The 12,838-nt window shown below is 41.6% G+C and overlaps 1 protein-coding gene across 2 annotated transcripts; it reads left to right on the top strand.

The window, feature by feature from the left end:
- The first annotated feature begins 3,844 nt into the window (after positions 1-3,844).
- Positions 3,845-9,855, top strand: LOC125521595. Of its 2 annotated transcripts, none has more exons than XM_048686653.1 (8): positions 3,845-4,207; positions 4,828-4,904; positions 5,468-5,619; positions 6,767-6,950; positions 7,327-7,629; positions 7,720-7,797; positions 8,499-8,942; positions 9,280-9,855. In XM_048686653.1, the coding sequence occupies exons 1-8, from the start codon at positions 3,985-3,987 to the stop codon at positions 9,727-9,729; spliced, it is 1,911 nt and encodes a 636-aa protein (XP_048542610.1). In that variant the 5' UTR covers positions 3,845-3,984; the 3' UTR covers positions 9,730-9,855. The 2 variants fall into 2 exon arrangements, with proteins under 2 accessions (XP_048542610.1, XP_048542611.1); XM_048686654.1 differs by having other exon boundaries at positions 3,846-4,207; positions 4,828-4,895.
- Positions 9,856-12,838: the final 2,983 nt, after the last annotated feature.

Consider the following 12,838-nt stretch of genomic DNA (forward strand, 5'->3'; position numbering starts at 1 on the left):
GGACAAGCCAAGCAGCTAAGCGAGGCTGCCGCCGCTGCGGAGGAATCTGACGGCGGAGTTCGTCGCGGCGAAGTGGGGCGGCGGGTAGAGGCGCCAACCGGCGGCCGAGTGGCGGCGGAAGTCGAGGACCCGACGAAGCAGAGAGCAAATGTATAGCAGGCTCGTGCTTGTCATGGGCTAAAAATAAACGCTATTGGATTATCTTTTGGCCCAACACAATAGCTTCGGCTAGAGAAACCATGATTTACTAATACGCACGCATCCCTAAAAAAATACTAATACGTACGCAAATCTCGAAAAATACTAATACATACGCGGATATTAGCAGATTGATATTTGGTAGAATATTAATTGTACACGGATCTTAGGTGGATATTGATCATATCTTAATACTCCCTCCGTTTCCAAATATAAGTCTTTATAGAGATTTTACTAAGTGACTACATGCGAAGCAAAATGAGTGAATCTACACCTTAAAATATGTCTACATACATTTGTATGTTGTATTCCATTTGAAATGTCTAAAAAGACTCATATTTAGGAACGGAGGAAGTATATGATTAATTAATGCTAATTGTCCATATTCAGTATGATACTAATTACTACAAGTTAAATATGTTGAGCGCTCGTCGCTAGAGCAATTTAGGTCATTCGATTGTCATAATTTGATGGCCAACATTAGTTGGGTCAGTCCTTTTGAATCTTTTTATACTAGTATAGATATAGATATAGGGATTATTTTGAGATGGAGAAAACATGAGTTGGTCGCCAAGCGACTGGCAGTTAGACTGTATGCTGAGTTTATAAACAACCTAAGTGCTTAAAAGTTCAACTGCACAATTTGGCACTCACGATCACATGGTATTTCAAGATGCACGGTCCAAGAAAAAAATGTAGCCCAATAATTTTGTGTTGGATGACAGTATTAGCTCAGACAGGAATACCATGTAGCGCCTTTTGTAACTGTTAACGTCGTGGTCATCTATAAGTGTGTCAAGCAGGCTGGCCCATTTAGCAAGAGCATGAGGAACTGTTTGGTGAATTTTTGGAACCTTCCATCCAATTTTGGAAGGGTTCTAGATTTTCTTTCATTTTGGGGTTTTTTCTTTTATTTTTATTATTTATCATTTTTATATTTTTCTTCTCTTTTTATTTTTATTTTCCTTTTATTTATTCATGATTTTAAAATTTTCTGAACTTTTATAAATTCTTTATTTTTCTAAATTCACAGACATTTTTCAAATTCATGAAGTATTTTCAAATTAACAAATAATTTTTAAAACCACAAACAATTTTTCTAATTTGTGAATATTTTTTGAATTCATAAATGTTTTTAAACCACTGGAATATTTTTTAATTTTTGAACATTTTTAAATTCAGGTACCATTTAATTTGAAGCCACTGGAATATTTTTTAATTTGTGAACATTTTTAAATTCAGGTACCATTTAATTCATGAACATTTTTTGAAGTCACTGGAATATTTTTTAATTCGTGCACATTTTTAAATTCAGGTACCATTTAATTCATGAACATTTTTTAATCTGTATACAATTTTAAAAATCATGAAAAAAATCCAAATTTGCCAACATACTTTTAAGTTCATGAACATTTCCAAATCCACGATTGATCCAAACGTTGTTTTGAAGAACGACGTTGTTGTATATCCTTAGTTATGCAATACCATGAGATTTCTGGCTCAAAGCTTCCCACCACGAGTTTGTAAGGAGTACATATCTTGACCAACAACTCCAATATATGCACTAATAGTCTCAACACATTTCACTTGTCTAACTTTTTGTTGGCATGTCTTAAGTTCAACACACTTGGTCCCTACCTAAACCCTCAACACACTCGATCTACGCACTAATAGCCCCAACCATAAGGCCTCTAGTGTGTTTGATTATGTTGATTTAGAGTGATCATGTTGCTTTGTGTACTCACCTAGTGGGCATCTCAAGTTTACAACACACAAAATTGCACATACTATTGAAGACGTCATAAGATGTTTTCCATTTCTCTTACAGATGTTGTTAGTTGTGGTTTTGGTTGTTGCAATAATAAACTTTTAAAATTATTCAAATTTGTTAAGATACCATAGGAGGAGGATGACCAGTGGAGGGGGAGAGAGAGCATGCCGAGTGACAAGGTATGAAGGGTGGAAATATTTTTGTAGAATGATAAGGCAAGCTATAAACAAAAGTATGGGAGGGATTGTCAAAGGTTGTTCGTTGTTTAAAAAAAGTAGTGTTGTTTTTCCATTCAAAAGATTTTCTTAAGATTTTTTCAGTGGGTATTTTCTTAAGAAATGACTAGGAATTTTTCTAATAATTTTTTTGTACTATTTTTTCATGTATTACTTCTGCTCGTAAAAAACGCTTTGTTTTTCCTACATTACGAACGATTGTATTTTTACTAATTGAACTGTAAAAATGTCTTATATTTAATTACAATAATTTCAAGGGCATGTCCAAGGAAGGGGCCCATTTCCCCTAATGTGTTAGTGCGGACAATTGAAACACGTCCATACACAAAAACACATGCCAAACAATTTTCAATGAAGTCAGGCCAAATGTTGAGACTCTCCCAAAACCTAGCCATATGTGGGAGAGACATGAGGTTGTCCGGATATCCCAGCTCCATCACAAACCCAGCAAAAAAGAACTGTCTGGTCCTCACTTTATGCACACTATGTTCTATCCTCTCCTCCCCGAAACCCTAGCCCCGATGCACCCCAAACCCTAGCTCCGTCTCTGCTCAACTGATCAGAATAGAAGGAGAGGATATAATGGAAAGAGAGTGAGGACTTTTTCTTGGGTTTGAGATCAGCCCGGAGTGTCTGACTAATCTGGCGGACATGCTCAGACATCTTCATTTCTCACTCATATATGGGCTTGAGGCGATCCAAACATTTTACTCGGATTTGGGAACCCCGTTGAATGAACGTTTTGTGTCCGGACTATCTGCTCGTATATACAGAGAAATGGGATTTGCCATTGGAATCATCAGTTACATTGCGGGCTTGCATTTTGTTGAAAAGGAGAAAAACCTCCGGCCCTGCATCAGAGTGATGCATGCGGCCAATTTATTGATTAATAGTGCAAAAACAAAGGCTTATGTTCAGTACTGGCTCACAAAAGAAGCACAAAAGGAGTAAAGATAATAATTGTCACAACCGGCAAAAAAACATGCCAAGATGACTAAACACCTAGCCTATTATTGGATCGCCATCCAAACCGGTTGTAGATAACCTGTGCTACGTCTCTCATCGGTTGCACCCAATAACCAAAAACTTCCTGGAGTCCGCATGAGTGAGTAACGATCATGCGCGGATCCAAGCAATGGTCCCGCATTTAGTTGTCAAATCGAAAAACATTATTTTTCATAATACTACACATCAGGGAGGCGTTGCCTTAGCGGATGATTTGTACGAGAGGAGCATTCAAGTGGCGTCGGGATTGCAAAATGGTAGTGGACGACATACAACAGAAGAACCCAACGATCTACAGGGCGATCATGCATGAAATCATACACCGGAAAACTCTTTTGTGATATTATCCATGAATTTAGCAGCTTGAATGTCGAGGCTCACAAACTCGTGAAGCACACATTGTCCCTAGGGGCTGGCCGCCATGTTTGGTTAGGTCAGCCCAACGGTCCTCATTTCGTCCTTGTAAACACTGTGACATTGAATTAAAAGCTTCAGAGTTTGCCTAAAAACTAGTAAGAAGGAAAAAAAACTTACCATCTTTGAGTTTGTGAGCCCTAGCCCTGTGTACTCGATCGGAAAAGCCCTAGCACGCCCTTTCTATTTCAGTTCCATTCCATCCCGAGAAAACAAAACAAAAAGAAATACTTTCTCGGAGAGCAACAAGAGTCCACTAGTCCTACTCCGGTCCGGCCCTCCCCGCAGCCGCCGCGCGCACAGGCACAGCCCCACAGCCCCAAACCAGAGCGAGCGGTCGGCGGCGCGGCGGAAGGGGGAATGATGGATGCGCGGCGTTGGCAGTCCCCGGCGGCGGCGGCCGCGGCGGCCGAGGCGGCGGCGGAGGACGCGTCGGGCGGCGGGGGCGGGCCCTCGAGGCGGCCGCCGCGCCGCGGGCTGCAGCGCGCGTCGCCCTACGGGCTGGGCCCCCGGCGCTGGCTCCCGAAGCCCCCGGTGGCCTCTAGTGTCTTCCCCGCCGCGTCCCGTGACCACGCCGCCGCAGGTATATCCTCTCCCCCACCATTGTTATGTTCCGCGATTGGCACCAATCTAGGGTTGCATAAGCACCGCAGAAGCCTGCCGATCCGGTCCATTTAGCTGATTTATTCATGCCTGAGAACTTCATTTTGTTTTATCTGTTTGATTGATGTGGTTTGGTACCGTTACCATTGTCCTCCTTGGAACGTGCATAATATGGTTTGTTTGCCGAGTCAGCATGAGGTCAAGCTTGTGAGCTGAATCCTTGCCATAGGTACAAGTTTGTGCAAGCGTCCGGCCAGCATTGTAGATTTGCAGTAGAATTTCAATTTCTGCAGTAAGCAGAGTAGTTTCCACGAGTTCAGTTCACTATTGGATACTAATTCATCCTGTGTCTTGTGTTCACCGATGAAGCGATTCCTTATTTGATCTGGGTATTGGATAATATACTCCTCTTTGCACCATTTATTATTGTTTTAATTTAATCTATGACGTGATCTAAAATTTGGATTGTCTCATATGCCTGTTGCCTCGTTGGTTAATCTAGAGTGATTGTTCGAATAAATTAATGCAAAAGTAGCTCCTTCTTTTTCCTGCAAAGCATGTCTAAGCTGGATCCCTTGTTGCTGCTTCCAATGTTTGCAGGCGATAATCGGATGGGTCAATATGAATCAATGGATGTAGCGCATGAAGCGAGCAGAGTAACGCATGAAGTAAGCAGGGTACATTTTAATTATGCATTGAATGCATTAGCTTGCCTTCCTATGATTTGTATAACTTAATGGATCTGCTATATATAGAGCTTCTTTGCATACTTTACGTTGTCTCCAATGCCATGCTGCCACAGTTACAATAAACTGTAGGCCATGTCAAGTATTGTGCAGAGTGATCTCAATGAGTGGCACACAGATGTTTCACGGCAAAGAAATTAATATAACAATGCATACCATAGAAGTTCTGCTCTGTTCATAGTAAAAGAATCCAATGTTCAAATGGTTTTCCTTCATCTGTCCAGATCACTAGAAAATAGTCCATTTGACATTTCCCTCATCAGGTTAATGCCCGAATCGGTTAATCTTTTTAAGTGCATGTACTGGTGGAACTGAAAGATGAGAACCATATATGTAATTCTGAGCTGATATATTGTTTGAGAGCTGCAAGGTCAATTGTTCACTTTGTGATTTTACTCTGCTAGCATGGCTGGCGACTAGTATTACATTCGACTTCCAGTTATGATGTGTCTGCTGGTGATTTTCTGTAACCTCTGATCTGCCTGAAACTGCAGAATAAGTCTATGGAACCAAATACCAATGCTATAACCAATGTGGCCCTAGCGTTTTCAAACGAAGCCAACCTGCTGCCTGAAGGTGATTACATAAATCGAAGCAGTGGACTTGCTGAAATCGAGAAGATCATCAAACAGAAGCAATTTTCTAGGTAGGTTTTGTGGTGCGCACTTTTAGACTCTGTTTTAATTCAATCTTCAAATATATTTCGCTGGATCCTTTTCTAAGTGTGGAAATGTGGGAAACCAAAACCATATTCCTTTTTGTCCAGAACTAAAAATACCCCCTTAACTGTAAGATGGGGAAAACAATAGAAACACTGTTATGTGAGGAACCACATATGGTCGGAGGACCCTAGCCCCGGTCACATCACCCCCTCGTCCATCCCAAAGTGGTTAGGATTTCTGTACTGCTACAAGTTAATTATTAAGGTTCAAATTTGTATTAGGTGCAGAGTCCAGATTAGTTATTAGGTTCAGAGTCCAGATTAGAACCTGTTTCAGAGTCCAGATTGTATTTCCTTTGAGTTGGCTTGTCAGCCAAGCTATTGCTGTTATGTATGGGGCTTCTCCCACGTCAATAAACATCAGAATTCAGAGTATTACTATCTATTAGGCCTAGAGTGTTGCAAGCACAAGTTAGAAGTTCAGAGCCATTCTTTGCAATGGGTTGTTTGCATGTGTCCATAAAGTTGAGAAAAGGAAGAATACATTAATAACTCTATTTTTACAACTAATCTGATAGATGAAATGCTTGGGTAATTGATTCTGGGTAATAAATATCTAATTTTACAACTAGTCTAATAGTAGATTACATCTTTAGCTAATTGGTTGTGGCCTTTAAGATTGTACCCATAATTATTTTCCCAATTGTCAGATTAGTATACTGCTGTTCTTTCTTATGGGGAGTCTTTTGCTTGCTGTAGTGGCGTACTCTTCTGAATTCTGCTGTGCCTATAAGAGTGTTTACTGGAGTGTTCCCTCTCATTATTATTTTCATCTTGCCAGGGGTTTCTTAACTGGAGTAAACACACATCATTCAAAATTTTAAAAATACGTCTCTTACCCTCTTTAGCTTTCCACTAGCTCCATAGCATATAGCAATTGGTTATCTAGTCTCCACCTTAATTCTTATTGATTGAAAGCACTCAAGTTTTACTTTTGACCAAAAGCACTCAAGTTTTACTTTTGACCAAAAGCACTCAAGTTTTACTTTTGACCAAAAGCACTCAGCTATTGCGTTTTGTTTATTGAAATTTGAAATCTCAGCTGAATGGATTTATTTATTTTGCCTGACAGGGATGAAACAGAACGTTTGATAGAGATCATGCGTTCGAGGACTCCTGATCTCCATGAGGACGATCAGAGAGCTACGCAGTCTTTTGCGAAAGAAACTGAAACTACACCGTTTTCTAACAAACTGGTGATACCTGCAAAGCCAGATGAACGAAATTGGGGGACTGATGTGTTTGCACAGTCAAATGTAAGATCATCATAGCTCTACAATTTCATCTCCTAATTATTTCTGTACAAACGGTCCTTAAACAAATGCTGAGACTATTATCCCTGTTATTTCTTATCTGTATGGAATACGTTTTCCAGGTTCCGTCTGTTTGTTTGTGAAATTCAAATGTGTATGCCTGTATAATACTAGTTTCCTGACTACGCTGCCAATATGAAGATCTTTATAGTTTTCTTCATCTACAATATTTTGAAGTGATTTATTTTTGTCTACTAGTAAATTTCTATGTTTTGCAGGAGCAAAATGTATGCATATTATTTAGAAAATATCATAATATACCTACTTTTCCTGCCTGATTTCTTGTTCATCCGATTTATGATTTTCATTGGCTTTCTAGGTGCATGATGTTACTTCACCCATTGAACTTGCTAGAGCTTATATGGAAGCACAGACCTCAGCAAGTGTACATGAATCTCAAAAGAGAAAATTCAGAGCTTTGAGTCATGGAGTTGAAATTGAGAATTCAGCATCAAAAATCTTCCCTAAAGTGGCCATGGACTCTCCTGTGCGCTGGCCAGGTTCAGTTGTCCGAGACCATACAAACCACTACCTTACACCACAAAGTAATAAACGAAGAGCTCTTCCTCCTGCATCCTCTCGCTCACCATATACTGGCTCAGTTTTCCGAAGATCTGTCAAGGTCTGTCCGGTTATGATTTTTATGTGATTCCTGCCACGTGTCACATTTCTGGGGCTGTAATTGTGTCTGTTTACTGGTATGTGCTTACAGAGAACAGGACAGCTTGATACCTATAGTAACTTATCTGGGCGGCCACAGCTTTCAACACCTTTTTCCGTTGGAAGTAAGGTATTGCTTAATTACCCATGGTTTTTTGTTCTCACCATGATGTATCACTTTTTTCTTTTGCTTCATTAGTTCGTTGATATTCAGTTTTGAGTAATAAGCTCATTTAGGATAGATATGTCCATCATGAGATCATCCATCATTTTGTGGCATGGCTTGACATTTTTTTTGATCTTCTGTTGTCACTTTAGCCATGAAATAGGCATTGCCAGACCAACTGATACCTCATACCAAACAAGAAGGCTAGGTTGGAGCTAGGATCATACACTCCTAGAACAATCCACTCTTCAAACCAATCACTCCAATCGTATATTTCCAGATTGCAATATTCATTGTTGGGAATACCGTGACCCAGTTGATCATTTAAGATTGGAACTATTGTGATAACTACTGAAGCTAAGATGACTGCATTGAATTATTATGTAATTTTGTGGCGTCATCTTTCATATTGAAACCTGAGTAGATTTGCATTCCTGCAGTTCATTCAGTATATCCTCAAAAGTTTTGGACTACGATTCAAAACTGAAAGTGGGTTACAATATTGTTGCTATCTTTAAAACCTTCAGTGCTGACTGCTGACGTCCTATCTTTAAAACTTCAGTGCTGACTGCTGAGGTCTGAAGGCATTAACTGTTTGGATTATCTTACAACACATAATTTGCATACATAATTCATCTGTTCTGACCCCTTTTCTGAAAATATAGGCTATGCTAGAGGATAAAATGACATCAACTGATGGTGTTCTTGGAGTGCAACCATCAACCTCTTCCGAAAGAGTACATGCAGATGCCGTTGGCACTGATACTCCACATACATTCACCCTAGAAAGACCTCACGGCAAAGGCACCATAGAAAGTGGCTCGAGTACTGGACGTATACCAGTGGCAGACAATATTTCCAAGCATGCTGCTGTATCTGTTCACCCGAAGTCAAGCCAGACAGCTCAGAAAATACTCCAGCATCTTGAGAGGACAATTCCATCCCCTACAGTAAAGCCAGAGCTAAGGCGAACTGCAAAGAGAACTATTTCCCCTGTTGTCATCAGCAGCCCGTATAAAATGCCCGACTCCGTCACTAATAATGCTCCCAGACAGAACAGCCTCAATGAGCATGCCAGTGCTTATCAGGCAATTTCAAATGTGAAGAAGGTATATATCCCAATGTATTTTCCAGCGTAATAATCTTACTTACTATTTGTGAAATGCATCTACTCAAGTTTGCAATTCGGGATTCATATTTAACACCAGCCATTGGCTAGTGTTTGTATAGTCAATGGCTATTTAAACTAGGCTGAAACACTTGGAAGAATTATGTTAGTGCAATGCAGCTGAATAGTGTTTCCTTGCAACGTTTTCTTTTGACTACAGGCTACTTGTTTAAGTTTTATGTAGTATTGGTACTGTTTGTTAGTCATTTAGCAGATGCTTGGCAGAATCATACTATGAACAGTTATTTACTCAGATAGCTGTGTTTACTTCTGTTCAGGTTCAGGAACCCCCAAGCAGCTCCAATTCTGAGGAGTCGGCTCCAAAGGTCCAGAGCCCAGTGGCCACCCCAGAAGTTGCTGAAATGACCGGCTCACAGCATCTTTCGAAGCCCGACGCGGCAACTGCACCAGCTGCAGCAGTCTCGGATAAAAGCGCGACCAATGGTTTCATGTTCTCGTTCCCTGTCACCAAAACCTCAGTTTCGCTTCCAGAACCGCCACCCACGCCTACTTTCTTCTCACCGCCGAAAAGGAGCCCGCCAGCTGACATCCAAGATATCCCCAAGTTCAACTTTGGCTCACCAAGTTCTACGGACAATCTCGTTTTCTCCGTCGATGCAGCAGGCGGCTCTGCTGGTGCAGAGGAAGTGGCTCCAACCTTCAAGTTTGGGTCGGACAAGCGAGAGCTTTCCTTCGACGTGGCTGGGAAAGACGCGGTTGTCTCTTAGAGATGGGCATCCTCTGCTATCTGAACCCGCTCGCACTTGTTATTTGCTGGGATGACGGCACCATTTATAACAAACAATACGTGACTTATACAAGAAAACATGGGCCTCGCATACCCCAGTATTTTCAATGCATATTTTTGCAGATGCTCCTGTCCTGAGTTGTGTGCCATTTGCAGGATCTCCCTCCTGTGGTTCTCTCAACCAGGCCTGGAGCTGGAGTCAGTTGGGCATCAGCCAATTTGGTGTCCACACAGCTTTGGTATGCCTGAATAAAATTTCATAAAGCAATACCTTTTTGGTCCAAGGTATGCCTCTGATTATATATGTAATCTGTTGGAAAGGGCCTTCTTTTCTCCGTGGAACCGCGTCTGATCGCTCTCATTTCGATGTACGTCCGACGCAAAAAATGAAAAGAGGCAAGCAGGATGATCTGGTTCGCAAAGACAGGAGTCGAGTCCGAGTCATGGGGGTGACCGGCTGATGCAGAAAGGCATTGACTGATTGCGTTTTCGCGCTGGCCTGATGCTACCTTTGAACTAAGCATGGCCAAAATATAGCGTGTCACTCTCATTAGAGGAGTATTATTAATAGTGATAGTCTATCTCATGCATGCATGGTGCTAAATAAAAGTTAACTTCGACGCGTTTGGACGGTTGGGCAGGGAGACGGCGTCGCCTTCGTGACAGCGTTCGTGGCCTGGAGAAAGGGGAATCTTGTCCGTGCCATTATTGTAGGCTTGTAGTTATATATCTGCCCGGCACGGCGGGTGTGATTTGAGCGGTAGATCGTCCGATTATGGGGTCGATGATGTTTAAGTCTCAACAGCCGATCACAGTGTGTGCAGTGTAGTGGGCGTCCAGCGCCGGATGGAGGAGCTTGGAAGCTTAAAGAAGCTGAAAAGTAGGACTACACAGGATTCTGCAGAATGTGTGTATCTATGAAAACTACTCCTGCTACTTGACAGTGAAATCCACTAACCGCATGAATCCCAGAAGAAATTCGAGGCGCCATCATAAAATCGTGCTGATTCCTCTACCCAACCTTTTTCTTCTTCAGACCAGATGCGATGCCTACAACATTTTTTTTTCTGTATCACCACGGAGAGGATGCAGAGCCCCCTCATCTTTGATGATCACGCCGTGATGATTGATTCCCCACTGTACCTTCCTCCATGCCACTGCTGATTCCAACGTGATCGTGTCGACGTCACGTCCGGGCCCCCCCTCCGTGACCGTGCGGGCGTCGCGGTACGGTGCAAAGGCAAAGGCAGAATATGGTCGCTGTCAAGGCATCAAACAAAACAGCCGGCCGGTCGACTAGCCAGCTAGGGTTTTTCGCGAGTGCTTACGCACGGAGCCACACCGGTCGGCCTGCAGCTGCAGCTGATACGCAGGATGAGCGCAGGACCAAACGCGTGGTGCTTCCGCCCTTTTCTGTTCCGCCCCCCGAGCTCACCAAATATTCTGTTTTACGTAATCGAACAAAAAAGGTACTCGTATGCGAGATTGTTTTGTTTCGAAACATGATAAAAAAAACCTGTCATTTATTTTTTTTGCTGAAAACTGTCGATCTATTCATCTTCAATCATGGTAGTACAACGAACACCAAAAATAATAAAAATTACGTCCAGATTCATAGACCACCCAACGACGACTACAAACACTGAAGCGAGCCGAATTATTATTACCGTAAAGAAGAATTGACCGGTTAATTAGCAGAAACCCGCCCACAAGACTACGATCATCTAACATGATTGTACACAGGGCCCTACGTAGACATGACACACAAACGAGAAGAAGGCATTCACCACCGATGTCTCGAGAGGTTGTGATTTTCGTTGCTCATGAACGAGCTCAACTGGCAAGATGAATGTCCATCCCTCGGTTTGACGATTGGCATCCTAGTTTTAACTTGCATCGGTGAGCTCCTCAAATTGGATTGTAAGCATATCTTCAATCAATAAAACTTCCGCTTAGAAAAACACTACTCCATGACTGTATCTATAATATACAAATCGGCATTTTTAATACTCCTTGAAAAGATAAAATAAAATAAATTCCCATCCTACTTAAAAGGACGTTTTAAGATGTCTTGGGGTTCAACAAACACTCGAGAAAGTAACAATAGCAATTTCTTATGGTGTTCTATATTGGTGAATGGGAAAGGACGAGAATATTCAGATGTTTTTCCTCATTTGTATCCTTTTCATATGTTAAGCCAATCAGCAAGTCTTTTTTGCCACTTGTTGAGAAGGAACTTTAGGTGTGTGAATGTGATGACCACAACCCACAGCTTAAAGCAGCACCTCACCACGGGATGGCAACTTACATCTAAAAAGAAGGCCTTGCAAAAAAAGGCGAGCATACAGCACAAAGTAGAAACAGCAAAGAAACAAAAGAAGTTGATGCTAGCCGCACGATCACTAACCTTTGATTAGTTGATCAACACGTCATCGAGTTGGTTACCTAGGTACTTCTTTTTTTTTTTTGATAGAAACATTGCAAAAAAGTCGCTGTTTCTCTTCGAACTGTAAGCTCTAGTTGCATCCACGTTGCAACTTTTTCGTCGCTGCAACTTTAATTTTTTATGTAAAATGCTGTTAGACAAAAAATATATAATTAAATGATCTACTAGCTCCGCATGTCGCAGCGATGGACCCCATCGGGGGTTATATATGCATCTTACAACTTTCTTTAAGCACACACAACAATACCGATCACAGTAACACCCCCGCCAAAATTACATCGTGTTCTTGGTGAAGTTTGAACCCATACCCTCTTCATAAGCACACGCATTTCATAAGACATTTCACCTAAAACCATGCCAACATTATACAGGTGAAGCAGGCTTATGAGCATATGTGCATGCATGTGAGCATAATTGACCGATCCTTTAGGTGAAAAAGAAAAAAACATTCAGATTCTATAAAGGAGAAAAAGAAAAACGCATAATTTCCCAAGAAAAAAGAAGAAGAAAATCGCATAATTGACCGATCCTCAGAAATTTGAGGCGACCACAGAAGAGAGATGTGACACGAGGCACACTCGAAGGGGCAATCTGCAAAAGGACCGCAAAAGGACTAGCAGACGCGTCCGCCGTCCACCACCGG

This window comes from Triticum urartu, chromosome 7 (assembly GCF_003073215.2).
Source record: "Triticum urartu cultivar G1812 chromosome 7, Tu2.1, whole genome shotgun sequence".
Classification (NCBI taxonomy): domain Eukaryota; kingdom Viridiplantae; phylum Streptophyta; class Magnoliopsida; order Poales; family Poaceae; genus Triticum; species Triticum urartu.

Bases quoted from the DNA above. Each gene is read 5' to 3' on its own strand.
- LOC125521595 (XM_048686653.1), top strand. From the start codon at position 3,985: ATGATGGATGCGCGGCGTTGGCAGTCCCCGGCGGCGGCGGCCGCGGCG. The intron at 4,208-4,827 runs GTATATCCTCTC...CAATGTTTGCAG, and splicing joins CCGTGACCACGCCGCCGCAG to GCGATAATCGGATGGGTCAA. The intron at 4,905-5,467 runs GTACATTTTAAT...CTGAAACTGCAG, and splicing joins TAACGCATGAAGTAAGCAGG to AATAAGTCTATGGAACCAAA.